This window comes from Myzus persicae, unplaced genomic scaffold, assembly GCF_001856785.1.
Source record: "Myzus persicae strain clone G006 unplaced genomic scaffold, MPER_G0061.0, whole genome shotgun sequence".
NCBI classification, from domain to species: domain Eukaryota; kingdom Metazoa; phylum Arthropoda; class Insecta; order Hemiptera; family Aphididae; genus Myzus; species Myzus persicae.
Window position 1 is genome coordinate 14,029 of NW_019100588.1, and position 27,768 is coordinate 41,796.

At 30.4% G+C, this 27,768-nt stretch overlaps 1 protein-coding gene and 1 long non-coding RNA gene across 8 annotated transcripts; one reads left to right on the forward strand and one right to left on the reverse strand.

Moving 5' to 3' along the window:
• Nucleotides 1–8,778: 8,778 nt before the first annotated feature.
• LOC111035375 lies at nt 8,779–11,969 on the reverse strand. 7 transcript variants are annotated; one of them, XR_002604645.1, is made up of 8 exons: nt 11,625–11,968; nt 11,027–11,206; nt 10,765–10,973; nt 10,585–10,634; nt 9,949–10,208; nt 9,670–9,885; nt 9,039–9,369; nt 8,779–8,975 (listed from the first exon to the last, which is right to left on the reverse strand). It is a non-coding gene; the product is annotated as an uncharacterized LOC111035375 (long non-coding RNA). The 7 variants fall into 7 exon arrangements; XR_002604642.1 differs by having other exon boundaries at nt 11,583–11,968; XR_002604643.1 differs by having other exon boundaries at nt 9,039–9,148; nt 9,215–9,369; nt 11,027–11,968.
• A 10,307-nt stretch (nt 11,970–22,276) lies between these two features.
• Nucleotides 22,277–25,482, forward strand: LOC111035366 (zinc finger BED domain-containing protein 1-like). Its single transcript, XM_022316955.1, has 3 exons — nt 22,277–22,330; nt 24,025–24,155; nt 24,339–25,482. Exons 1-3 carry the CDS (start codon nt 22,277–22,279, stop codon nt 25,480–25,482), a joined length of 1,329 nt encoding a protein of 442 aa, XP_022172647.1.
• Nucleotides 25,483–27,768: the final 2,286 nt, after the last annotated feature.

Genomic DNA, 27,768 nt, shown 5'->3' on the forward strand with positions numbered 1-27,768 from the left:
TCTCTCTCTCTCTCTCTCTCTCTCTCTCTCTCTCTCTATTCCCCCCCTTTTTTCTTCTCAGTACCTCTGTCTGTCTCTATCTTTCTCGTGCTCATACACAGTCTCTATAGTGCCTACAGGTCATCGTACCTGATAATCGGTGAAAATATTTAAATATTACAAAAAAAAATTTAAAACAAAAAACATAAAATAAATTTCATACCTGACCAATTACATAATTTTTATCATAATTTTATTGATAGCCGGGATAGCGTTATACCAGTAGTTGCATTACAATTAAATTGAAAAGTTAGGGGCAATATAAACTCTGATCATTTAACAATATCAAATAAATCTACTGAAAAATAAAAAGTACATACCACATGTTTTCTGCTATACAACTGAGACTTCAAACACTCACGTCAACACATTTCACACTACATAATATGACATTGTATTCAAAATTGGCAAATTTTCATAGACGAATACCATCTCTGAAAAAAATGCAGCATATCTAGTAAAATGTTCAACAAAATACGTATGAGCTATTTGTTATTAGAAATTACAGATATTATATGGCTAAAATAATCTCTTTAAGGTTTAGCTTTTATCTTACCTATACGTAGTTATTAGTGTTAATTTGTGTTTTAACTATTTTATTCAAGAACTTATAAGTTTTATACCTAACAAAAGTCATATTTCTTCACTAGGCACAAGTCAGTTATCTACTAGAATTCTGCTACTGGTTCATTTTAATTTTAATAATAGTATAATACACAGGGACTATAGTTACCATTACTGATAAGTAAGTGTGTTTATTTTATTTCAATATTTTATAAATATCGTTCAAATCAATTATTTTTATTATTAATTAATTTATAATATATTAATTCCTGAAATATTGTGTTTAAGAAAACAAATAATTATTACAATAAATTAGAGTTAGATAATATGTTATGTGAGTACCTATATATAAAAAGAATTTAGTATAATAATAACTGCAATCCTGGGCTAGTTAATGAAAATTTTTAACCGAGTTAAGTTAAGTCGATATGAAACATTTCAAAAAGTTTTAAGTTAATAGTTCTCCTAATTTTATTTTTGATTCAGTTAAGTTAAAATTGTTTTGGAAACTTACAACTAACTTATTTTTTTTTATTTACTTAAATAGCTAGTTTTCTTATTTTAAAATAATAAAAAGTAAATGTTAACCAATAATAATAATATTTACCATATTAATTATTTAATTTTTTATAAACAAATTACGCAACTTGGATTTGATTAAAAGTAACTCATTATTTAATAAATGTTTAGCATTAAAAATCAGTTGAGTTAAAAATGTTAAGATATTTAAAATTAAATTTAAAAAATCTGGTATGTGGAGGTCGCTCTACTGTACATTAAGTTACAAGTTGGTCACTGTAATAGATGATGTTAAGTTTAAATTCAACGATGAAAAATCATTGTATACGAAAACCGATTCTGAAAGAAGACGGTCTGTCAGTCTTTCATATTACTTAATTATTTAGTGTATTCGATGATATTATTGTGATTAAAGTAATTTATTTTACTAGTAAGTATTAGTACTACGCAGTAGATTAAATTCATTAAAAAAAAAAGTACATTTGAAAAGTAATTGAAGGTATAAAATATAATAATATNTATTTACCCCACCACCATATGATCCGGTAAGTAATCAACATATATTTTAATATTATTATCAATTAATATTACTATCGATTAATATTATTATCATTTATCACATGTTATTATATATAAAAACTTACTATAACGCAAAAAAAAAAAATATAATATTCTGTGTTAGGATCGAACCGAGTGTATGTACATATTACTTGTTCATACTACCCACCTCGACTCTAACCCATTGAAAATATATTCGAATTATTATATCATATAATATTATATAAGTTTTGATGACACTATATTAAAATTAAATAATGTTAGTACTTAGAAATCTCTTAATCGTTAGACTTCTAGATATACTCAACAACAACAACAAATTAAAATACCTATTAGTGAATAATACATAATGAAATTTGTACTTTCTCACGAAATGTTATCATACCTGTTAGTGAATAACACACAATGAAATCAGAATCTTCCCACGAAATGTTATCATACCTAAAAAATATAAAACACTATTTATTTAATAATCAATTTAAAATATCTATTAGTGAATAACACAATAATAACTGATATACATAATTAAATCTGTACCTTCCCACAAAATGCTATCATACCTAAAAAATGTCAAGACACTGTATTGGACAATAATATAGAATCAGTCTGTTCTAGACATACCTTTACGTTAAAGTCTCCAAATAATTATTTTACCGTTTACATTTGTCTACTATTATTTTACATTTACTACTACGTGTTTTTTCATAGTGTTTAATTTTTAAACATTATATTTTTCGTTTATTCCTTAAACATAATCAATATGTTCAAATGCGAACAATGTTCATCGGTTTTCACCACGAAACATAATTTGAAAACCCATCAGAAAAAACATAAAGGTCTGCGGTTCTCGTGTACCTTTTGTCCATCGACATTTTCTTATAAAACCGGTCTCAACAAACATAAAAAGAACTTTCATGGTATGTATTAATAAAATATTATTTTTTCTATTCATTTAATATTAATTTATATCTAATATAATTAATTTTCATAAGGTATCGTTAACGTTCCGGTTAATCATCAGCCTGCTCAACCGATTGCTACACCGAATGTTAGACAGAGCGTTATACACTACGCACCACCTGCAGAGAGTATCCAGATTGCACCTCAAATTTTCGTTCCCGATATATCGGCTAGTGGTTCGAATACATCGACTGACATTCGTATATCTGATGACGATATTTGTATGTTAGCTATGGATGAATATGAAAATGAAGAAGAAGTTAATGCAGGTTAGTTTTATTTTTATTATTATAGATGGAATATAATGTTTAATGATTCGTATAAATCATAAATTTCATTTTACACTTATTAAGTGGTCTGTGAATTGATCAATGATATATTAGTTGGAGTATTCCGGCATTACAACGATTATCATCATACCGTTTGTAAGATTTAATTATAAAGATTTTATATGGTATTTATTTTATTATATACGATTCTTTAGATATATATATACCATACGTATAATAACATAGGGAAATTAGTTTTTCTTTAGATTTATTTTAAAAGGTTTTTTTTTTTTATTTATTAAGATTCTTATACAACTACGGGGTCTAACGGGAAACGTGTTTCATCTGCTAATACCAACTCAGCCGTTAGAGCGAAAAAAGCACGTATGGATATGGTACAGTCCTCTGGATTCCTCGAGATTTCATCGTCTGCAAACCGAAAAATCGTATGGCATTACGCCAAAAATATCAATAATGTTCAAATTTATTCAAAGTTCCTCCAATCGCTTAAACCAGAACTAATAAAAATATTAAAAAATAGTATTCAAAAACACGCCATTAAATTTAATTTTAAACTCGAGGCAACCTATAACCGACCTAACGTTTTAAACACTTCAGAAAACCGGGCGTTCAAAACAACAGCGATTGAAATGTTTCATGATAGTAATATAGCAGAGATTATAGAGAGAGCGTATTTAAAATTGTTAAACGAGAAAGATGAGTACAGTGGGAGAGGAAGTGGATTTACTTTAGAATCAATAGACGGTCTATTATTGGCGGTGTATAAATATTCATCGATGAGTGGACCATCATATATTAAGTTACCGGTATGTATTGAGTGGAAGCGAGGTACCATAAATCCGCAGAATGCAGATCAAAAATGTTTCATGTACGCGATTCTCGCGAGACATGTGACGGGGTCGACAGTATGCCGTATCGAGGGTAATAATTACAAACAGCATGAAGATAAATATAATTTCAAAGATATCACCTTCCCGACACCTCTATCTGATATATCCAAATTCGAGAGAAATAACTTGAACGTGAGCGTAAATGTTTATGGGATCGAAAAAAAGTTTCAACCATCACCGAAGAAATATCCGACGTATGAAGTGTATCCGTTACGTGTAGTCGAGGAAGAAAAAACCAATCATTTTGATCTCTTATTGATAACAGATGGTGATAACTCTCATTATGTTTACATATCAAATTTTTCCCGTCTCATAAGAAGTCAAAAAACTAGACACAATGGACGTGCAGTGTTTTGTAAGAGATGTTTTACAAATTTTGACAATCAAAATTTAAAATTTAAAATGTATGGACAGACTGCGTTGGATCAACATAAATTGGTTTGCGGGATGCACAAACCGATATTACCGGATATGCCGAAAGAGAGGGATTGCATTGAATTTAAGTTGTGGAAAAATACAGTTAGACATCCATTTGTTATATATGCAGATTTTGAGTCGTTGTTAGTGAAGACTGGTGAGAGTATGGGGAAAAATACAACAATTATCCATAACTCAACGCTTCGTGTTTATGAATAATTGTTGTATTTTTCCCCATATTTTATTAACAATTTATAAAAACAAAACTAAATAAACTAAAAAATTCAAAATTCAAATTGTTTGTAAACAGCTTAAAACGAGTACATCAAAAGTATATGAATTGAAAATATAAACAAATGGTGTGAATTTCAAATATATGCAATTATTGGATTTCCAGTTACAAAAATTACTATATGAGAAATGGAGTGAATATTCAATGTTGTCAAAATGTCAACTTCAAATGCTCATAAAAATTTAATTTGACTTTTATGTAGAATTTTTTTTTTTTTTTTGATAAAGGTAGACACACTTATAAGGAATCTTGTATTAAGTTTTAAAAACTTAGATATAAAACGAAAAAATTTTATGAATTTCTAACTCAAAATATTTTGCACATTTTCGTGACTTATACTTATTTTGTCAAAAAACAAAATTCAAACGCTTATAAAAATGTATTGTCAAAATTGTATGATTTACAGAAAACGCCGTAGTAAATATTCAGTAAAAATTTCATGTATATCCACGGTATTTTTTTTTTTGAGAGTTACATCAAACATCAAAATCGATTTGGACGAAACCGGGTTTCTGTAAAAATTCACTTTTTTCCTTAATTTTTTGTTTGTTTTTCCTGCCGCTTTTGAAAACTATAGAGAATTTTTTTATTTGGACCCCTCGAACTAACAATACTATTTACATTTCTAACAGAAAAGATGCTGTTGAAGAAAATCAAAGCACTTTTACTCTCCCAAAATAACTTAAAGACCGGAACAAAAAAAATTTTAAAAATAAATTGCAAAATCAATACACTCATCGCTCCGCTCGAAATCTTAAAGAAGTTTAAGGGTTAACATTGAAATAACTTTAATTTTTTAACTCGTACACACCTAGGTTTGAATAACTACAAAATTTTAGGATATTTGAACGCCTGTATATATATTACACAATATTATATAATGATTAAATAGTGTCCTGCAACGGCTAACTTTGGATTTAAAAAAAATTACAAATTCTAAATTAAAATTGTGTCTTATGAGTAATCACTTATAACGGGTAATTCTAAATTAAACCCTATAATATATGTCTATTTCAAATATTTAAAAATAAGTTATAATTATTAAATTACCCTACGATCAGGGAACAGAAAAACGACGACGACGAGCGGCACTTGTATATTACTCGATCTCTCGTAGTGTATGCATTTACTCTCAGAAATAAAATATGTGTCTACATAGGGGTAGCATATTTTTCATGAAATTAAATTTTTATTTGAAGTATAAAAAGTAAATTTAACCACCAAAAAAATATGAAACCAAAATTAATTACTTTAAACATCGACGCTTCCGGGCTTCGGCGGAATCCCTGATTATTGTGTGTGCACCACAGAATATAAATCAGATACCTATGGGCTATGACTGAACTTAAGTTTGGTTTTGCTAACTGAAATTTTAGATCGATTACGTGTTTGCAACTACTGAGACAATCGCCACGGATTGCATTATAATTTAAACTACGTCAATATGATAAAATCATAGATAGATATTATATTACAAATTTTTATATCAAAGAGGTCCGTATTTGAGATTTGATCATTAAGATAATGAAATGAGATATAACAATAACCAAAATAGTTTACAATTTTCAAATTTAAATTACAACAATTTATAAAGTACCTATTATTTTAATTTTTAATTTAATAATTGATAAAGGTGGTGTTAAAATATTCGAAGCACAAGCATTTTTTTTATGAGTTAGTAAATACAAATATTATTGTAAATAAATGTGATTACTACTCATTAGATTTAACATAAATAGGTATTCAGTGTCTTATACATCACATCACATTTACCGACTAACCAACTATAATTTGTAAAATTCCAAGTTAAATCTTTTCTCTGAATACTGTCGAGCACGAAATTAATAATTAATATTTTATGTAATCATTTTGAGTGCATTGGTTAGGTATACATTAAGCTATTCGAGAATATTTAAATTTTAAAATGTCCTTATTTAATTTCCGATGGATATTCAATAATCAGCAGAGTGACTTTCCCAGCATTATAACATAATTTGATGTTTGATGTACGACGACGTTACTTTAATTCGCGGTTCGACCACAAGCAGACGGCATAGTAATATTCATATATTATTTAACATTTATATAAACTAAAAATAAAAATTGTTGAATTTTGCAGGACATAAAAACTCCCGTGTACTACTGTAATATGACTAGTATGTACAACACTATTTATATCTATTTAATTTTATAAATATGTTATTATTCTGCGACCTGGATATGGATATGCCGTCGTCGTTTGTGATATCGTATTTTTTTGTGTTGCGCGCTCGGGAACAAAAAATATGCCCCTACTTCACACGAGTAGCAAATCAAATTTTAATTTTGAAACTAAAAAGTAAAATATTTAAGCCCCAAAAGAATAAGTAATCAAACTTACGTATACATCGACTGTCCGGGTACCTAATATATAGCTGCAAGGCGCCATATCTTGAGTGCAGACGCCATATCGAGTAACTTCTTCCTTTATCTAAATCCAAATTGAAAAAAATCGAGATTTTTTATAAAAATTACTTGAGTAGAATGAAATAAGTGAGTAAATGTTTATAGTTGCCATACACATTTCTCTTTTGTTCAATGAAATTATTAGAATTGCGAATCGTCTCCGGTGAGTGACGACGATCGGCTTTTGCCATAGATGATAGGTATTATAATATAATATGTTGTCATCAGTTTTCGAGTTATTGAATTATTTGGATTACACGATACATTTTTTATTTCAAATTCCGAAACAGAATATTATTGGGAGTGTTTAAATGTATACAATGCAGAACACGGCACTCTGAGTATAGGCCATTTAGAGTTTTAGATACACTACTGTCGCGAGTCAATTTTTACGACCGGCATCTAGCAATATTGTTTTTAGTCTTAACGGTTAAACTATAATGTGTTATTTGTAATATTTATTTATTTGTGGGATTATTGTATAATTTAGTTTTATAAAATAGTAAGTTTTTATACATCAACTGTCAAAAGTAGCTGAAGTTAATTGTTATTAACGAGATGAATACCTTTATCTAACTTGAAGACAAATATTTCAAAAAAAAAAAAAACAAATGACGTTTGAATACTTGGCTTAAAGAAAATAAAACCAAAAATTTGTTGGTATATTTTATCAAAAACAGTGATTGACTCTAATGTAAATGAATGATAATAAGTAGAAATTATCAATGTTTTTTTTTTATAAGAAGTTTAATACCTGACTTATAGTTTTTTAACTTGTTTTGTAACCTTTATTTAGCTAAACATGTTAATAAACAATAAATAAAATATTTCTACATTTTAGCTATTAGTCAATTTAAAAGTACTTAAAGTGCTTGGATTTTTTTGTATTTAGTTGTATTGGATCAGCACCATCTAATACATTAACTTAACACCATTACAAAACAGTATTAATTTTTATACAGCAGATACCTACATTATATTTTAATGATATTTAAGCAAAGTCTTCAGCTTGACACTTTTCTTCGTACAAATAATAACTTTTATTATATATGTTATCTGGAAGTTGTCTCCTATAACTAAATCTGCAAGAATATTGTTCATGTGCTGGCATGGCTCTAAACAATTGGTATAAATATGAACAATAGAAGACCGGTTTGAACTGAAAACCATAAAATACTATATTAATTTTATAGACTTCAAAAATAAATTCATAGATTCCTAACAAATGCAAAAACCTACATAATATTACATAGTATACTGTGATATTTTTTTTTATTATTATTTTCTCCCTTGTTTACCTACAATGAGCTATACAAGAAGATAATTTATAAGTCCACTTTTAAACTCAGTACCAATTACAGTAATAACTGATAACCTAACGCAGTCAATCAAGAGAACAAGATTATTAAATTTGATAAACCTATCTATATTGGTAAATATACTTAACATTTTTATGTTCAACATTTACTAACACATTTATTATATTTTGTTTAGGATTTTGTGTGCTCGATGTCTTAAAGACAATAATGTATGACTATCACTACAATGTGATTCAGAGACACTATGTGGGAACAAGATAAGGTTTATGTATACTGAATCAGAAACAACTCAAATGAAAAGAAATTTAATCAGTGTTGTAAAAAAATACTTTTAAAAAGTATTTGAGTAATTACTCAAATACTTTTAAAAAGTATTTGAGTAATTACTCAAATACTTATAAAATAAAGTATCTAAAATACCACCCAAATACTATCTATAGTGAAAATATTTGAAATAATTTTCAAATACAAAACAAAAAAATCAATTTAATTCTGAATCATTCATAATATATTATATTAATCAAACATTTGAGTGTTGCATTTTGAGAACATTATTTGTTCAAATTCCTGATCCGTCATATTTGTTCTTTTTTTTGTAATTGTTGCACCACCAACACTAAACACTCTCTTTACTGATGCACTGCTAGGTAGTGGAGTGTTGTACTTCACAAATACCTGAAAACTAAGTACAAATGTTTTTGTAATATTACTACTAATAGTATAAAAAGTTTTCAACTAATCTTACTTTTTTGATAGTGGGTGAATTATACAAAAATTCTTAAGTCTCTGTTGGAAATCTAAATATATCTATTTCATCACTAATTGTTGATTTTTCCTCTCGGGAATTTTGTGACCCTGTAAAAAAGGTAAATAAATTATCTTTCATTTGATTATCTTCTACATCATTATTGTCATCATCACTGGTATGTAAGTCATAAAAGGACTTTTTAAATATTCAGAGACCAATTGCTTTTTTATATCATTTGCAATCCATGCTTTTTTAAATAGTGGGTGGTAGACTGCAGCAGTAGTTAAAGATTTGTCAATCAAATAATCAGCACACCTAGTTTTTATACCTAAAAAAAAAATTATTATCAATTAAGTTTGTTTATTTTAGCTCATGAGTATATAAATGTAGGTACTACTACGCAGAAATATAAATATAAATAATAGATCAGCTGATTAAAATTTTACATTATAAATCAGTAAGACTGTAAGAACTAAGAGACACTATATATTTAGTACTTAGTAAATAGTATTTACCAATAAAGTAAACCAAAAACAACTCAAATGAAAAGAAATTAAATGTGTACAATTTAAGCATGTACTTGGCTAAATAAGATTAATGTATTTAAAAAAAATTAATTATTACATACCATTAAGTATGGCAGTCACCAGAAGTTTCATATTGGTAATTAGAAACTGTTTGATCACTTGTCATAAATTCATATTTATAAATTAATACTTCAATTGTAGATAGGAGATGACCAAAGTACATGTTAGTATCACCCTGGAGTAAATCTAAGCTTATTGAAATTGGCCCCATAATTGTTTGATATTGACACATGAAATCAATATCACTTCTATTAAACCTAGAAATATTCATAAAAAATTTAGATAAAATAATTAATAATATTTTAGGATTTACAATTTACCTGCCAATAGCCAATTAGTCTATTATTATTCTAAACATAAGTTCATTATTTTTAATTAATTTAATAAGCAGCACCACTGCATCATACAGTGAATTACAATGTGTCTCGTTGGGTGTAATTAAATAAACTCCAAGATTTTGTTTAAATAAATCAGATGACTTAGTTGAGCGACCTTGTTTGATTCACAAAGCGGTAGACTTGGCAAAAGTTCTTCTCGACTGTTTTTTGTATGCAAGATTAGACAAAGCTTTTTTAGATTCCTAGAAAAAAACAAGTTATACAAATAATTATATTATTTTGTATTTAATTTGTACAAATGTGTAATTAATAATAAAAAATTAAACCAACATAATATATTGATATTTAAAATTGAAATTTGGATATAGATCATAGAAAATAGTTAATGCCAATTATATTCATACTTATAACTTAGAATATTTTTTTTCATATATTTTTATCATTTAAATTGAAAGAAAAATTTAACTTTTAAATATATTGCAATTCATACAAATTTGATTATGATTATTAAGTGTTAAACCTACTATCTAATAGTTTTGATCACTATACTTACTCAAAATATAATCTTTTTGATAAAAATAATTTTAGTATTTTATAATTTAACCTTACGATACTGACCTGAAGTGTTGCCAGTGGGCGGCTTCTCCTTCATGTCTTCTGGCTGTAACCTTAATTGTTAACACTTAAGATTATTATACATAATTTGTATAGATTGTTTAACTCAAATAAAGAACAAAAAAAAAAGTATTTTATAATTTAACTATATTAGGTTATCTACTTAAATAAATGTTTAATTACCATTGTTGCTATTAAATTTATTGTGTGTGCACAACATCGGTGGTGTTTTGGTAGTGCATATTGCAAATCATGATCTTCATCATTAAGAATGTACAAGTTGATTGCGTCGATTCATTCTAAATCATCAACAACCGTGTTATTCACTAGCGATGTATCAGTATATAGTCATGTAGTCATGTAAATATCAACTACTTTTGTTAATGCTGCAACTAAAAACTATTTAATAAAACAAAAAATAAAAATAAACAGTACACATTCTTACTTTGACTAGTTAATCTTTTGCTGTTCAAAAAATCTTATAAAACTGGTTGTTTTTATGTGATTGTTTTAAAGAACTACCAGCATTATGCTTCAATGATCCATCATTGCATCTCTTTAAAGTGTTTTTGTTCGCTGCATTATCAACGTAATCAATTTTCTTTAATATAGTTGAATGTTGTGTCTGAATAAAATGAAATAATATAACCTTTTACTTAACATTATAAGTTTTGATAAATAATTTACATTTTTTGATAAGTGGCGCAACTGGGATTTACTTTTGAGGGGGGAAGGGGTTATTTATTTTATTTTATTTCATATACACAAGAATACTGGGCCCCTCTGAGATGACTCGTGTGGGGCCCAGGAAAATTTATAATATAGAATAATGAGATCTATTATACATCTTAAGCACTTGAAATTTGACTTTTAAAAAACTGTGCGCCACTGTTTTTGATGTATTTTTGTAATATTTAAAATTAATTCAACACACAAGATATTAGATGGGTCAACTGTCATAGGCTATAGGCAGGTATGAAATTAACATTGTACTTATCTACGCTTAAATGTTTTCTTATATTAGAGTTTGAACGTGAATCCACCTTGTATCGACACGACTTAAGCACTTCACTTTCAGCTTCTTGTAAAAAAAAATTATCCTCAATGACTCTTAATACTTAAAAATATTTTTGATAATTTGGCCTGGGTAAAATTGGTTCTTCTAAATCTGCAACGTGATCGACTTCGGTTGAAAAATCACAATCACTCATTGTATTACAATTTAAACAATGAAAACAAGAGTATACGGTTGATGCAATACAATTATTAACAATCTGTAGGAAGTAGGGACGTCAAGCAGACAACAGCGAACACGATACGAATGATACGAACCCGAGTAATAAATATTACAATAGTGTAAAACAGCGTGGGGGGGCTATATATGCAATATTGTAATAGTGTATAACTGATAGTGCAAATAACAAATAATAATTGGCAATTGGTCATTCGTAGTCCGTACACACAAGAATAATATTATTTTCTAATATAATTATGAAAACAAAATAATACCTAATTCCACATATTATTATGGTACTATATTAACAGGCAATATAGTCATATCCATTTATTTATAGCAGAATCAGTTATCAGTCAATATCAATGTTTATGTTTTATATTATATTTATAGCTTTTAAAAGAATAGGTCGCACCCACATATTATGTTGTCTCCGTACACAATTGGTTCCCGAAAAAAAACACATTCCAGGATACAATTGTTCGAATTTGTTCGCGAATAAAATTACTTATAACTTATAAGTTTTTATCGGATTACCTTTATTGTCTCCTGATATAATACAAAACTTTTATGTTGAGTTGATGGCTATAAAACCTGTACATGAAAAACTTGATACATTTTTTGATTATGTACTTGAAAATAATATTGAAAATGATAGTGATTTTTTACCAACAATTTGGGCAGATTTTTCAGCCACTTCAGAACGAACAACAAACCGTTGCGAATCGTTTCATGGAAAACTGAATTCTAGATTTTATTCCACCCACCCCACAAATATTTTTTTATTGATTGAACAATTAAAAGCGGTGCAAATGTGCAATGCGAAACATATATAAAGCAAAGAAATAAGCTCACTTAAATTAAAATCAAAAAAAATAGACAGTCCTAGACAGTCCTAAGTCTGAATAAATGGGAAGGAAATTGTTGATGGTTGGATTTGAATATATCATAATAATTTGAAAAGTTAATTTAACAAGACTGTATTAACACAAAAGCTTGCGGGAACCAATTCGTATGTTACCTGTAGACAACCCGGGAACCAATTCGTAGTCGTCCCACAGTACACACGTACAGCCGTACAGGTACGACATAGCTAAGATTCGTATAATATTTCACTATAATACATGTTGGTATAAATGGTAGGTAACGATAACGTACCTTTGCGATCTTCGTCGACGATAAACAAACGGTTTCCCGGAGTAAAAAATATTTAGTTAAGCTAAAGATATTTAATTAATTAATTATATATAAACTAAAGACGAAGACCAAATTCGCTATCGAATTGTTCATAAATAATAAATATATACATCATTATAATGACATTATGATTATTTACCAAGGAATAAAGAAATAAAGGAATAGAAAAAAGTATTCAATAAAATAATATTCAATAGTAAAAAAATGTATTTAAAATACCGTTCAAATACTTCAAAAAATAAAAGTATTTTAAACAGTATTCAATACGGAAAAAAGTATTTGAATACTTATATTCAAATACTTTGCAACACTGATACTGATACAGGTAAATATATTAAAAATGTTCTCATGCATATATTATATTAATTTAATATAATTACTTTTATAGATTCACTAGTGTATAATATTGATACTGAAGATATTTTTACTGACTTGGCTGCTAATCATAGATTGTTGGACCGGATGGATACTGCTAACCTACCCAGTACCCATCCGTGTTATAGCAGATAGGAAGAAGGTGCCCGGCTTCTTTTCGAATGAAGTCGATGCCATCCACTATTTCTAATATAATTTGTAAACACTATGTATATATTATAACGAAATATGTTTTACTTAAACCATTAACACACAAACGTTCAAAATGCCTATATAGAAAATTTTCAAATCTTGGCGGTCAAGGATATGACCGGTGTAACTGTATACAGCAATGCAAGACAAATTGTTCGAGCGTGGAGCGATTCGGCCATATATATATATACATTTTTCTTCGGACATCACGGGGTAGCGGGGATAAAAGCGCCCCTAGCAAGTTCCCCCCTCCAGTGTCCGGTGACAGTTCGTCTGGCGATAGCCAGACCGTTGACCGACAAGGTTTCCGCTCTTGTCTTTTGCCAATGGTTGGGCCCGACAAACGTATCTGTCCGCCCAACGTTATTGCGTGCTGTTTCTTTGTGACGACACACCGGAATCTGCCATCTACCAGGCTACGGGCATCGTCAGCCAAGTTGCAATGAACCAGGTCGTCTTTATTATTTTTATACATCATTGTCTTTTGTATAGTTCTATACTATGTTGTGGACCGATATTGTTATGATATAATATATGTGTGTGTGTATTGATAATTATTCCTGGGTGCCCTATACCAGTTCATTTATTATTATTATTTAATTTGATGTTTGTATTGTATAATATATACTGTCGATCGGTGTCATATGCACTTTAGAATTACCTATCTGACGTGTTATTATTTCGCACATATTTGGGTAACCCATTCCGCTCCTATCTACAACATAACACGAGAGTCGTTGCCGACAACCGCCGATCGTTGTAGGATCGGTAACGGCGCAACACAAATAAATGTAAGTATAAGGCTGCAGGTTAACTATGTACTTCTAAATGTCATGATAACTTTAGTTGCAAAAATAAAATTAAAAAAATAGTTAATATTCATAAAAAAATTATTGTAAATTATTAAGATAACAAAAATTGTTTTATACCATTGTAATTGCTCACCCATTGTGCTCTGGTCATTCTGTGCAATGCCTGGGAAAAGTGTATAATTGTCCTCATTGTTCATTGAAATTTGGCATTGTACTACAACGCCCAATTGTACACTCTGACCGTAACATATACATAATATAATATATTATATTATATATTTTATAGGAATATATTTTAATATAACAATATTGTACAATAACAACAAATAATAAGTGCTTGTAAATTTAAAATCCATACACTTTTACATTTTATTTAAATACTAATTATAGATGTAGTACCTACCCAAGTAGAACTTTCACTGCCCGAAACCGTGATGACAGAAACCCACAAAAAAAATATAAAAACTTAAAACAAGTTGTTTTCTACAAAGTTTCTTTTTAATTTTTATATAATTATGAATATTAATTATGGTTTAAAAAGAAAGTAGTAATTGTATTATTGTTTGGTATAAAACTTATAGTATAGGTTTATAAAAAAATATTTGCTTAAAATGAGTTAAATGAAAAATGGTGGTGAAAATGATAAAACAGTTTTATAATATATATTAAATTTAAATAAGATTATGAAAATGTGTAGAGATTCTCAAAAATTATTTTTGCCCCCACATGAATAGAGTCCAAGTTACGCCTATGCTGGTGAGGGACTTGGATCCGCTTTTACCTAAGGCACGTTGTAATACACAGAATAGGATCAAGCGTAAATAATGCAAGATTGCACTTCCTACTGCATATGAGATATTATATTATAATCTAACGTCGGATGGATCACTATTTTAATACCTATTATAAATATATAATAACACGGTCATCCAATCGCGGTCGGCAAAGAGCGTGTAGTGTGGCCCTCAAAAATATGATAACAAAAACGCGAGGTTCGTCGCATGAGCAAGGAATGTCTCGTAGTAATATAATAATTTGTGTATCGTTTATGTAACCACTAACCAATATTTAAATAATTAAATGTAATATGTTGTATGTAACAATATGTATCGTGATACGAGGGCAGATATAAGGCTGACACCATCGAATGAAACAAAACGCCTGGCTTACATCAGAAGAATATATTGTATGACATTCAACAATTCAGGCAATGGTCGAATCGGCAAGCTGCCGAGGAAATCTCGGTGGGCCACTCAAAATATGGGCCAGTTATGAGTGTTATGTGGCAACCTTTTTTTTTTTATAATAATAAGAAATGAGTACAAACATAAGTATATAAATATATAATTTAATGAAACTCAGTGGGCCGATACCATGACTATCCTGTTACACCGTCACCGACTCGACAAAGGACGAAAACGTAAAACGACAGTAGTATACCACTAAACCATGGTATACAGGATGCGTGGACGGAAAAGGGCGGATAACTTGTCATTGTATAAGAACGGTGTGCAAGAACACAGCGATACGGAACGCAAACAAACATAACATACCACATACAAGCTAATAAAATGTATAAATTCGACGGGAGCACTACAGTGACGCTCAAGGCGGAATGTGCCACAATAAAATAAGAATGCACATTGAAATTAAAATGACACTTACGGCTAAGGCGGACATATAACAAAAACGGCCATAAACCGTCAGTGTAATTAATAAAATAATACGTGATGCTATAAAAAAACGGCTGTAGCGACATAGCGACATGGCTGACACTTGGACGCACACTTGGTCAAGGCAGAAGACGGGACATGACGTGTAAATATATTAATATTATGTAGATGTCGTCGATAATAACATCTTGGCCAGGTGCAACGGCGGGTTCGTTTTAGTTCAAATCCGCGATGACGGGTGTATCACCAGTTGAAGTCATATGCACTGCAATGCCTGAGGTGAAATCACGACTTTCCAACTTGATTTTTGTCGGGCCTGCATATTTCAGCTCATTAAAAACTATTGATGTATCCAGTATTCCAGTTGGCGCAGAACAGTGACCGGATCTACATAGTATATCATAATAATATTATAACTATTATTAAAGTTAAAATGTGCACCTTCGGGCCATGCTCTTGTGGCGCTGTCGTCCGACATCTCTACCTCCATAATATTATGTACCTATACTTAACTACAAATAGATACCCAATATGTGACAACATATATGTGCATTCACCATTGATTATATTTTTATTTTGAACAATCAACAAACATGTTCTTATATGATTTCATGAATAACAACCATGATTGTAGTTCTTTAGTTGTGGTTTTTCCTAATGATAACATTAAGTTCAAAGTTTCCTCCAAAAAAAATTCCATTAAAAACATTCTTTCTGCTTTAATACCTTTTATAGGTAATTCATAGTTACATTTTTATATATAATATATAATTGCCAACTAGTTTAATTTATTTATCCTTTATTAAATTTAAATAATGCAATTTATTAACCAGAAAATATATGTAATTGTTTCTATCTCAATCGTCTACCATAATTTATGGCTATTTGAACATGTTGCGCAAATTACCTATATAAATAATAGTATATATAATTACAAATATAAAATATTTTAATTATTAAAATATAAATTTACTATTACCACTGTATATCGATTTTCCTTTTTTGGACAATAAGAGCATTTTGCTTTTCCACTTGTACCGGTTCCAGTTTCTGGGCTTGAAATGATTCCACTAAATCTTGTAATTTGTTGTCTTAGAGGAATAGATAATGTTGGAATACTTTGTCGTCAAACCATATGAGGTTTGCATAGGTCTTTCCCTAATTGTTTTAAAAATTTGCGTCGTGGAATAACAATATCAGTGTTTAATTTGTAAATAATTTGACTATTTATTCCAGCAATGTTGAGTAAAGAAAAAAATAATGTCAAAGGCCATCTGTGGCAGTTTCTTGAAACTGAGTATTCGCCTTTCAGTTCATCCACAACGTCTACACCTCCTTTTGACATATTATAAAATGAAATGACTTCTGGTAATTTTTTATCTCCCGAGTTTGGATCAATGTCACCTTGTGTTTGCATTGTTGATAGCATCATAACATTTTTTTCCTTTTTTCGGAACATATGACAATAAAAGACAATTATTGTCTCCAAATCCAAATTTTGTATTACATATTTGTCGATTTGTTGTGTCTAAAAAACATGTTGGTATTTCCCTTTTATTTTTTTCATTGTACCTACCATAGTCGTTTTATAGTCTTTTAGAAGTTCGACAACTAAAGGGACTGAAGTGAACCAATTATCAATAGCAATATTACGGCCTGTTTTAGCAATTGGTTTTATCATATGTTTGACAACACTAGCTCCACTATTATTCTGTAAAAACAGTCCAATCGGTTGTTTGCCTGCGTAAATTTCCATATTTACTGTATAAAATACACGTGAATCTACCAAAGCAAAAATCTTTATACCATATTTATAAGCAATATATAAGAGACCGATAAGTGCTCGAATTTCTTCTACGTCAGTATCTAAAACATCTTTGTCCCTTTGATAATTAATAATTATTACGAATTTTTGCTAAATATATATTAGTACAAGAAGTAATTTTTTGTAAACAATCGTTGGGGAAAAAAAGTTCCCAAGAGTGAATTATAGTTTTAGCATTTTTTGCTGCCGATTTTACACCAGGAAGGTGTGTTAGTGTGTTACAATATTTCTTTGTGGAGTTCTAACATTACGAGGAGGAGGGTCAGTATACCACTTGATAATATTATCTTTACCTTTATTATATCCACGAAAATCATTTCTAACAGAATCGTCAGAACAAGACATTTCGGAATCACTTTCATTTTCAACAGATTCATCACTATTTTTTGGATTGTCTAATACGTCTCCATCACTGTCATCTTCGTCGGGGTCAAAATCATCTAACATATCATCGCCAGCTTCCTTAAGCCAAGCAGATATGTTATTATCCATAGTAAAATAATGCACAGAAAAAACGTACTTGTTTGGTCAATGTTTGGTAATTAAAGGGGAATAGTAAGTTCCTACACGAGAGTAGCGGGTAAACAATTACATACGTCAGTTCCTAACTAACATACGCACCTGGTTTTTACCGTGTAGGAACTTACATATGTACCTTTTTCCGTCGTGTAGGAACTAACGTATGTATTTTGTGTACCTGCTACTCTCGTGTAGGAACTTACATTCGCCCAAATTAAAAGTTTTGAATATATCGGTTATCGGCTTTAAATTTGCTTAACATATAGGTTCATCGGTTATCGGTTAAAAGTGATATAACCTAACCTTAACCCCTAAATGTTACTTAATGACTAAACAAGAAAAAAACTAAAAAGGGAAAAACATTTTGTTATGACCGAAATGTCTATGCATCGTAACACTATACACGTGATGCCGATGCGGGCATTCCGGCGCTATCATATTATGCATGACGCACACGTAATAGATCGGCACTCAGTATTCAGTAGTGTCCTGAGTAAATAAATTAAGATTAATTAATGGAGAGAATATAATAATACGAAGGACGAAGGGTTACCGCGGTAAAAAATGCAGTCCAGTTGTGGAAAACTCCAAACCGTAATCCAACATTGGTACGTTTTTATAAAATTGTATTAATTTTATTCAGTTCAATATTATTGTTTGATTGTTATTTATTTTAAATTTAAAATCAAATTTGTCATCAAACAGTCAATGTGTGAAGCTGCACACAGTCTTTGAGCGCAATAAACACAAACGACAAATTGTTCGATCACGATTAATATAAAAAAAAAACACGCTTATACAATTTTCATCGTTGATGCTTTATTAAAGCATAATATTTTAGGCTATGCTCGAATTAAAACGACGAATGCGTCGATGTCACTGTTATGTATGTATATATTTATATTGTACAACAATAATTATTAGGCTAACCATGTAGACGATATGTTATCGGAGATAATCAATATAAAATGTATATATATAACATCATTATGTGTTGCGCCGTCGTGCGTTAATAAGGCAGTCGTACTTCGTCAACGCGTGTGATATGAGCCCTCGGTCGCCGCAGACGTAATAGGTAACAGTCACCTCAAGCGGCCGCTTAAGTGGTCCGGATTAGTCGCGCAGATCTGAGCAATGATGTGGTGGCCGCGAACAACGACGCAAGTTCTATCGGAAGCACGTACGGGTTACCGATTCTCACACATTTATTTCAATGATTTCGTACCACCCATCAGCACCATGAGCAACGGCCCTATATCGTTTGAAATAATTTTTACGCTAGCTACAACTCGCCGCGAAAACGTATTGCTGCTACCAGTAATGGTATGTCAAGATGTAATTTCAGACAAAACACAGTCACACAAATATTTAAAATTTGAAAATAAACTATAAAGACAAACCGCTAACAGTATGTTAGGATAACATTCAATCACTCAATAGTATGGAAAAGTTCTTGTTTTGCTTCAGGCATACTCATACATATACAGAAAAACCGCAAGCGTACAACCGTGACCACCGAATCACGGTAGGGCCGTTGAATACAAAGTGACAGTCCCCCGAACGACAACGCAGTTCCATGGGAAGACCGTACAGGTACCATTATATATTCTCTTAAGTTTATTTAAATGAATTTGAACCAACATTCATGCAAGACCAACGGCAGTGTTACGACACACCGCTAGATTACCAATAACTGCATGCGAAGATGAACAAAATGTCAAAGGTCCAAACACAATGCTTCGAATTTAATTCCAAACATTGATAAGAATAATTTTAAGATTTTTAAGTATCACAGAATAGTTCGTCGTTCATATGAAAATATTATCACGGTTTTAATGGTCAAAATTCAATCTTTCTGCTATAAAATCGATGAAACAGAAACATCACTTTAAAAACCCTTTTCTATCGTTATACTAGTTAAAATTCATTTAATAGTGATTTTTTTCTGCCAATATATAACTTACCGATGCCGTAAGCTATCTGGAACAGATTTGAAGTTGATTCGGAAACATTAAAACCGTAAAATTCAATAAAAAGTAAAATTTATGTTCAAATGTCACTCCACAAGTGTCAATATAATACCTATATAAAAATTAATGAAAAAATTCGGGTTTTTTTGTGTCAACGATCAGTTCGTCGTTCATATGAAAATATTAACATGGGTGCGGATTGTCAAAATTAAATCTTTCTGCATTAAATTCGATGATACAGAAACGTCACTTTCAAAACCCTTTTCTATCGTTATACTAGTTAAAATTCATTTAATAGTGATTTTTTTCTGCCAAAATTTAGATTACCGATGCCGTAAGCTATCTGGGACAGATTTGAAGTTGATTCGGAAACACTTAAACCGCAAAATTCAATACAAAGGAAAATTTATATTCAAATGTCACTCTACAAATGTCAATATAATACCTAATACCTATATAAAAATGAATGAAAAAATTTGATTTTTTTTTTGTGTCAACGATCAGTATGTCGTTCATATGAAAATATTAACATGGTGCGGATTGTCAAAATTAAATCTTTCTGCATTAAATTCGATGATACAGAAACGTCACTTATGTAATTTATCATTAATCATTGTTTTACTTGAGTTCAAAACAGTTATTGTTTTTGAGGTAATACCTAAAATATCTTCAAAAAATAAAATGCCAATTTGGGAATTCATGTGTATAGACAGCTTTTGGTCAAATCACAATTAATATGGGCAGTAGACGCCCATCATCCGAATAGGTTGAATGTATTTTAAATTGCTTACAAACCTTCAACTGCAGACAGGATGGTCTTGTATCAATGTGAGGATTAATGAGAAAAGAATATTTAAGTTATACAAAATACATTTTTTCTATAGAAACTGTAGACAACAAATTGTGTTTATAACAAATAACTCAATGAATTTCAAATTAAAAGATGTGATTGGGATTAAAAAAAATATTTGCTAGATATTAAAAGTATTGTGGGTCCAGCAGAAATTATTTATTTTGAAATATATTAGTAATACAAGATGGGAGAGCTTTAAATGACTATAAGGATTATAGACAACAGTACAAATATAATTTTTACTTTGTCAGTTGTCACTTGTCAAATCATAGGAAAAAAATGACTTAATGTCATTGAGATAGATACTAAGAAAGGTTAGGTTAAGTAAATAACATATCAAATACCTATACATTTTAATATCATACCGTGACACCGTATAATATGCTTCTGTTTTTCATTCAAAAATTCTGAAGTTCTGATCTCTAAGATCTTCTCAATATCGCGCACCGCGGCTTACAATTTTTTAGTTTTTTAGTTTTTACTTATTAGTTATCATGTAGATGCAGTTATCTCTATCAGAAAAATGCAAATATGTCTCAATAATTTAATATAATATCGGAATAGTTTATGTTCGAAGTAATCGATATCGGAGCAGTATTATGATGGACAATGGAAATTTTTTTTGTAGTAACACAATGTCGTAGGCCGTAGCAGTACATAATCGTAGAATTGGTTTTATCCCAGTCACCACATTGCAGCCCAACACGATTTAATTTCCACAAATTATACTTTATAGTCAATAGTCAATAGATAGAACTGATAGAAGTAAAAACAATGGTTATAGTCAACGAAATATTATGGACTGTTTCATCACTATTTTTACTTATTGTATTATATTTTTAATTCGACCGTCCAGTGTCAACGACTTGTAGCAGTCGTCAACATCAACGTATAGACTTAAAAAAAGAAATAAAACAAATCAATGTTAGGGGTTTGCGGTGAACTGTCAGACCAGGACGCCGTACGGCGATCGACACGTCATGTTCTCGTTAGGCCGCAATGACCTGGTTTTCAGCAGGCAATACTGTCGACCGAGCAAGTTGATATGATCAACGGTGAAAACTATGATATGCAGCAACGGGCATACCAGCAAGATCAGGTAAAGCAATAAGTAATAAGGCGTTTGAACACGGAACACTTTTGCATTTTTGCTGCCAGCACTTATCATTAAGACTCCTTCAAGCTGCACTGCGGGCGTAGAAACTTCAATGAACGGCGCTATCCTCCTATTTTTATAGCGAGCCATCGAGTTCACCGGCGATCTTGCCGCCGGCCCGGTTGTTTAATTGTACATTTGTGCTTGCCACCGTGAAAATCGCGTGTGATCACGAGACTTGTGTTTTTGTCGTTGACGCAATCAGCCTTCATCATCAGAATCATAAGCAAGTAATCGATTTTTTTTTCCGTCTTAGAGGTTGACCACAACGAAGGCGTCGCGTACGTTCACCGCCCGAGTGCCTCCACAATACTTCGTGTGAACACGATACATGATAATATCGTATTTGTCATTGTTGTGATCAGCCGACATACCCAATTTGTCAAAACACCTACTCATCAATTATTATGTGGGCCATCAAGTTTTGCCGGTTTTGGTTTCCGTCGTGGTGTTCCGGGAAGTTCCGCCGACTTGTGTGGTATATACTCGCGGTATCCACTCGTCGAGCAGTCGCAGTGGTTTCCACTCGTCGAACAGCCGCAGTGGTTTCCTCTCGTAGACCGAAGTCCGAGAGAAGCAAGAAGACGCCTGCCCGCTATCGCAGTTTCAGCGAGGTACCGCCACTAGTGGCTACTGGCTTTTGCCGTGGTCAAGGTCATATGTTTTATATAAAGTTCTCCTCTTGTTCAGTGGGGCACACCAAAGTGTATTTTATATGTAGTCGTCGCTGTAGTATTTAGTTCTAAAGGATTAATAGGATTAATGTTTGGTTTTGATTTTTGAGTAATGACACTATTGCAGTATAATGTTTGGAACACATGTACAACAATACAATTTCATTGTGTAGTTCATAATATCAACGTTTACAATTAAATTGGTTTTGGCATAGGCGTGCGCACGGGGGCAGCAGAGGCAGCACATGCTGCCCCGGGACTTTCTTTGGGGCTACCGCGGTGGCTAATATTGAATAATGGACCTCGCTAAAATTATATTTCCAAAAAAAAATGACCATTGTTGATAAAAAAATTATAAAATTGTATTATGCGCGCGCCCCACATAACATTTTCCAATGTTACAAACTTCTATAAATATTGAAGTTGAGTTGAATTTGAAAGGTTTGGAAAATAAGATTCAATAATTCTAGAATAAGTGTTTATTTTTAAATTTCACATTAAAGTAAATTCTTAGTGTTCCATAAACACTTGGTTTAGATTAGATTTTAAATATTAGAAAGTTAATTAGTATTAAATGCTGAATAAACTTACAATAACTAACATTTAAATAGAGTATCATTTACAAAGTGTATTAAACCTAAATCTATAAACATTAATATTAGGTTACCAAGTTCACTTTGCATACATTGAATTAAAATTGAATTGTAAATATGTTTACTTAAGTATTTATTTAATGCTTAATAAAATTTCTTCCACATTATTACACAAAAGATGTATATAATAACAATATATATATAATATATATATATAGTAGTAATATAATAATAATAAAGAGAAAGAATCTGAAATGTGTAAAATTACGTGAATAAAATCTTCAATTCGAATTTCGGCTAAAAATATGTGGATATACCAACAACTAAAAATAATAATGTCATGCATTATCATTAACATTATTGCTAACAGGGTTCCTACGCCGCTGCTATTAGGTTCGTACATTATCTACACCCCAATATTTACGCAACGGTCAATGTCATCGATGGGTTTGACTCGACAGTTCGTGAAATAATAATGTGCCTCTCAAGCGACTACGCAGCGTGAGCTCGTCACGGAAAAAGTGGGCGGCGTCGACGACATGGCCATCTCTGGAGCGTTAGTTACGTTTTACTTTTACTGTGACGGCCAAAGACTGACAAAAATATAATATATTAATATTATTTGGAATAAATTGCATTGGTTAATTAATGTAGGTACCTATAGTCTATACTAAATATTTTTAGATCTACACCAAAAGACAAACAAATAGTTAAAGAAAAAGGGTTCGAAAATGTTGGATTTTTAGAGTACACAAAACAATTACAACCACTTTACACTCCTCCAAGTAGGAAATTATTAAGTACAAAGTTGCTGCCTGATCAGTATAACATAATTGTTTCTAAGCTCAAATCTATGTTAAACAACGTAAATGATGTGTCTATAACAACAGATATGTGGACATCTGATTCCCAAAAATCCTATATTACTGTTACTTGCCATTTTATTTACAACGATAATTTATACTCGCCAGTTATTGCTACCAGAGAAGTATGCGAAAGTCATACCGGAGAAAATATTGCTTCCGCACTATCATATATTTTTAATGAATGGAATATAACTCACAAAATAGTTACAATAGTGTCTGACAGTGGAGCAAATATAAAAAATGCTATTAATAAACATCTGAAAAAATATCACCACCCATGTGTAGCTCATACCTTAAACCTAAGTGTTAATGATGCCATAAATAAAAACACAGAACTTCTCCAGGTATTAAAAACTTGTCGAGCTATAGTGGGTCACTTTAAACACAGTAGTTATGCAACTGAGAAATTACGTGAATTTCAAAAACATATGGGCCTCCCTGAGTTAAAAGTTAAGCAGGATGTGAGCACTAGGTGGAATTCATGTTTAATTATGGTTGAAAGGCTCATTGAAATAAAAAATCCAATATCTGCTGCAATGTCGTCTCTCCGACGGGCTCCAAATTGTCTGACTGCGACAGAATGGGATTTAATAGCAGATTGTGCTCCAATTTTAAAACCATTTGAACATATGACGTCAGAGTTGTCCGGAGAAAAATATCCAACATTGTCCTTGGTAATACCACTAATAAGAGATCTTCAATACACAGTCAAAAATATAAAACCAGATACTCATGCAGGTATATTGCTACAAAATACATTATTAGATGTAGTAGCGAGGCGTTTAGGATCTCTAGAAAAAAATAGTATAGTAGCAAAATCGACTTTCTTAGATCCGAGACTTAAAAAAACTGCATTTGGACTTGCTGATAATGCAGACAATACTGAAAAATGGATAATAGAAGAACTTACTCCGAATATATATATATTAATAACGACGATGAAAACATTAGAAACAATATAAGTGAAACACCATCATCCCCAATTGTAACACGCGAATCCTCAAATTCTTTGTGGGAACATTTCGACAGTAAATTATCTCAAGTAAGAAGTGTTATTCGCCCTGATATTAGTGCAAGATTAATGGTTCGTCAATATCTAGAGTTACCTCATTTGCAACGTGGAAAAAATTGCTTAGATTTTTGGAAGCAACATAAACATACTTTTCCCGAGTTATACAAACTACAACTAAAATATTTATGTATTCCTGCAACTTCGGTTCCAAGCGAGAGAGTATTTTCCAAAGCTGGATTGTTAACCAATACACGAAGAAATAAGCTGTCACCAAAAAATTTAAACTATTTAATATTTTTAAATAGTAACTTAAATATGTTGTAAAATACTCAATCAGTTTTAATTATTATTTTTATTTTTAAGTTTTGAACAGTAGTTGTTTGTTATAAGCCTAACACAATGAAATATGAATCGTCAGTTGTTTTATTTTAAAAAGTATTTTGTTTTTATATTATAATTTATAATAATAAATGTAAAGTGTTATTTCAATTAAAAATATTACTATGAATTTTTATTAATAAGTTGATTATTGATTGATTATTAATTATTATATATTAGTTCATGATAATATTTCGATTATTTTAATCGAGTGAATATCTCGATTATAGTAATATCTCGATTACTAATTACTCGATTATCGAAATCATTCGATTATTCCCATCACTAAAAAAAATAGGTGACTTGAGACCTTTCTCACACAAAAAATATTTATTTTTGACTTGACACTAAACGCGCACTGTAATACATAATAAAAACACTGGTAACATGTTAATGACAGTGTTACCACTAGATCTAGCTTAAAATTTCTTTCAATTTTCATGTAATATAATATCAAAATGTCCAAAAAGTGACTTTTCCACGGATTAATTTATTAATCCGTGCTTGATTCCCTTTTCACGAAGACCGTCCAACTCAATTTTCAATTTCAGCTATATAATTTTTTTTTAATACAGGTATAAAATCACAGTTTTTTAATAATTTATCCATTATTTATGTGTCTATATCGTATAACTAATGTACCTCCTACTACCTTATACATAAAATATATACAGATTTTAACAAGTAAATGCAATTTTTAACTTTTATATAACATATAAGTTTGAAAAAATTTACAACTGATATTAATATATGTACGTTTTGGAAACTGCCTGTATAGCAAAAAATATTACGAATAATTGTTGTTGAACATATAATTTAAAGCATTAAACCGTATTCAGCATTAATTGTTACATCTTAATGTTATTAGAAATGTGTATCACTTGGATCATGTGAAACTATATCAGCATGGTATTGTCATTGTTGGTATATAAAAGAGTATACATCTCTTGTCAATAGTCAATATTGTTTATAGTTCATACCACTTACAAGTTAGAACTATTACATTATTACACTACAAACATAAATTTACTTTGTTTCAAATAGGCATCTTATATTTTATTCTTCTTTGTTTTCATAAGACATGTGACTTATTATTTACGTAATTTAACAACTTTTTTGGCATTAAATAATTCAAATTGGTCTAGTAAATTCATGTGTGCCTAACTAACAAAACTAAAATGTTCAAGATAATTTTTTTTTAAATACTAACTATTTTAAGAAATATCCACAGCGACCTCTGCAAAGTATAAACTATACTGGTAGGTACTTAATTTGTAGGGTAAGTTTTTAAATAAAACAATAATTATAGGTAGGTACGACTGTACGAGGGAAGCGATCCATTTTTTGACTTTGTCATACGGTTTTTTTTCTCCCGTCACTATTTACCTTTATGTGAAAACCTTAGTTGGTCAGCCTACAAGGCTGTATACAGTGTAGAGGTACAATAAAATCACACAATTTTTAAACAAATACATCGTCGACTTATAGAATAATATTGTTTAATAACACATTAATGTCGAGCCCAGATAGAATATTATAGATACGATTAAAGTATCCATTTTTTTTATTATTTCTGTAAATTTCAAAGCCTAATTTTGAATTTCTTTCGAGTCTCGACACTTCTAGAGTTTTATATTAAATTATAGTTTAAACGTTAAGACTAAAAACAATATTGTGAGATGCCGGACAAAAAAATGGACTCACGACAGTAGAGCATCTAAATAAGTATCCTATACGCAGAGTTCCGTGTTCTGAATTGTATAGATTTAAACACTCCGAATAATATTCTGTTTCGGTATCTGAAATAAAAAATGTATCGTGTCATCTAAAGAATTCAGAAACTCGAAAACTGATAACA

Coding starts and splice junctions, on each gene's coding strand:
- LOC111035366 (XM_022316955.1), top strand. CDS start 22,277: ATGATCAACGGTGAAAACTATGATATGCAGCAACGGGCATACCAGCAA. Junction 22,331..24,024: donor GGGCATACCAGCAAGATCAG/GTAAAGCAATAA, acceptor TATTGCTAACAG/GGTTCCTACGCCGCTGCTAT. Junction 24,156..24,338: donor CTCTCAAGCGACTACGCAGC/GTGAGCTCGTCA, acceptor AAATATTTTTAG/ATCTACACCAAAAGACAAAC.